Source organism: Cyprinodon variegatus, unplaced genomic scaffold, assembly GCF_000732505.1.
Source record: "Cyprinodon variegatus isolate N-32 unplaced genomic scaffold, C_variegatus-1.0 Scaffold625, whole genome shotgun sequence".
Classification (NCBI taxonomy): domain Eukaryota; kingdom Metazoa; phylum Chordata; class Actinopteri; order Cyprinodontiformes; family Cyprinodontidae; genus Cyprinodon; species Cyprinodon variegatus.
This window is the reverse complement of record NW_015151078.1, coordinates 163,947-165,188: the sequence shown is the minus strand read 5'-3', so window position 1 is coordinate 165,188 and position 1,242 is coordinate 163,947. Positions and strand designations below refer to the sequence as shown.

Below are 1,242 nucleotides of genomic sequence, written 5' to 3'. Positions count from 1 at the left end.
CGGGATTTTAACATCTATTTTCTCTCTACTTCTACGTCTCTTCTTTCAACAACAACGTTGTATCAGAGCTATGTTTACGTTCATGTAGCCCTCAACATGGCCGCCACGTCCCACAATGCAACGCGGATCCTGAGCCCTATTAATAAAAACGAGGAAAGGAATCAGGTTCAAGGACTAATTCGCCCTCTGATGTCTGAACTGAGCGATCATGGAAAATATTTTGAGTAAGACTAGAAAAAGATCTATATAAATTAAGCTATTTATAGTTAAAGTCAGAAGTTTACATAAACTTATCACCATGGAAACAAACCCACCTGTAATTACCAGAATGAGTTGTTGTTTTATTATTAATGTGCTATAGCAGCCGTTTGTTGTTAGACACACTAGCAAAAATCAACACGTTACATGAAAATCTACAGACTGGGATCGTACTCACTACACTGATGTGAAAAATGTTTTTAATACTTTCAGCGTCTCCAAACTTTTGGCCAAATGAAATAAAACCAAAAGAAATGATTCAGTTTAAATAAGCGGTTTGTTTGCAGCAGGAACAAACCAGAACCTCTGCTGTTGACCGGGTCATCCACGCACCCCGCCATCGTTCCTTCATCTCCAGAAACGGTAAAATTAAATATTCATCTCAGTTATTTTCAGTCTGTAAGTCGAAGCGTAAACATTGGTTCTTTCAGGGGGCGCTGGCGTTCATTTTCTCCTGGCAGCTGTCCCAGAAGCTCTGTAGTCTGTTGTCCTTGTTGGAGCAGAAGTCGGTCAGGTCCCTGAGCAGGCGGTCGGCCAGCCTTTCATCCCCCAGCACCCCCGTCCTCCAGGCTTTGGTCAGCATGGTGTTGTAGGCCCAGTAAAAGCCCACCCTCTCCTCACCGCCGAACGGGCTCTGGCTGTTGGAAGTAGTGGAGTTCCTGCGGCGCCGATTCTGCCCGCCTGAATACTTCCTCTTGGAGTACGGCAGCTGTAGGAACACCGTCCCTGGAGGAATGAGGGACAGCTAAGATTTCCTCTTTCACAACAGAAGAGAGTTTTTATTTTTGATGCTGCGATGGAGCAAACCTGTAACATGGATGTACTGAGGCTTGTTCTCTGCGGGGAAATTGAAAGACGAGGCAGAAAACTTGTCGTGCACGAAGCCGAACCTGGATGGAGGAGAAGAAACCACCCCGCATGAAAGAGACGCACCCCTAGTGGTCCGCACATGCATTGCAAGGGGTACATTAAAATATGTATTCC

The 1,242-nt window shown here is 45.4% G+C and overlaps 1 protein-coding gene across 1 annotated transcript in view; it reads right to left on the bottom strand.

The window, feature by feature from the left end:
* Positions 1 to 331: 331 nt before the first annotated feature.
* The window catches only part of depdc5 (DEP domain containing 5), a 64,265-nt gene continuing 63,354 nt past the window's right edge, over positions 332 to 1,242 (bottom strand). The window contains exons 41-42 of the mRNA XM_015393118.1: positions 1,066 to 1,148; positions 332 to 984 (exon numbers count right to left, since the gene is read on the bottom strand). Coding sequence (XP_015248604.1) covers positions 686 to 984; positions 1,066 to 1,148 — 382 coding nt within the window. The 3' untranslated portion in view covers positions 332 to 685. The remainder of the gene's footprint in view (positions 985 to 1,065; positions 1,149 to 1,242) is intronic.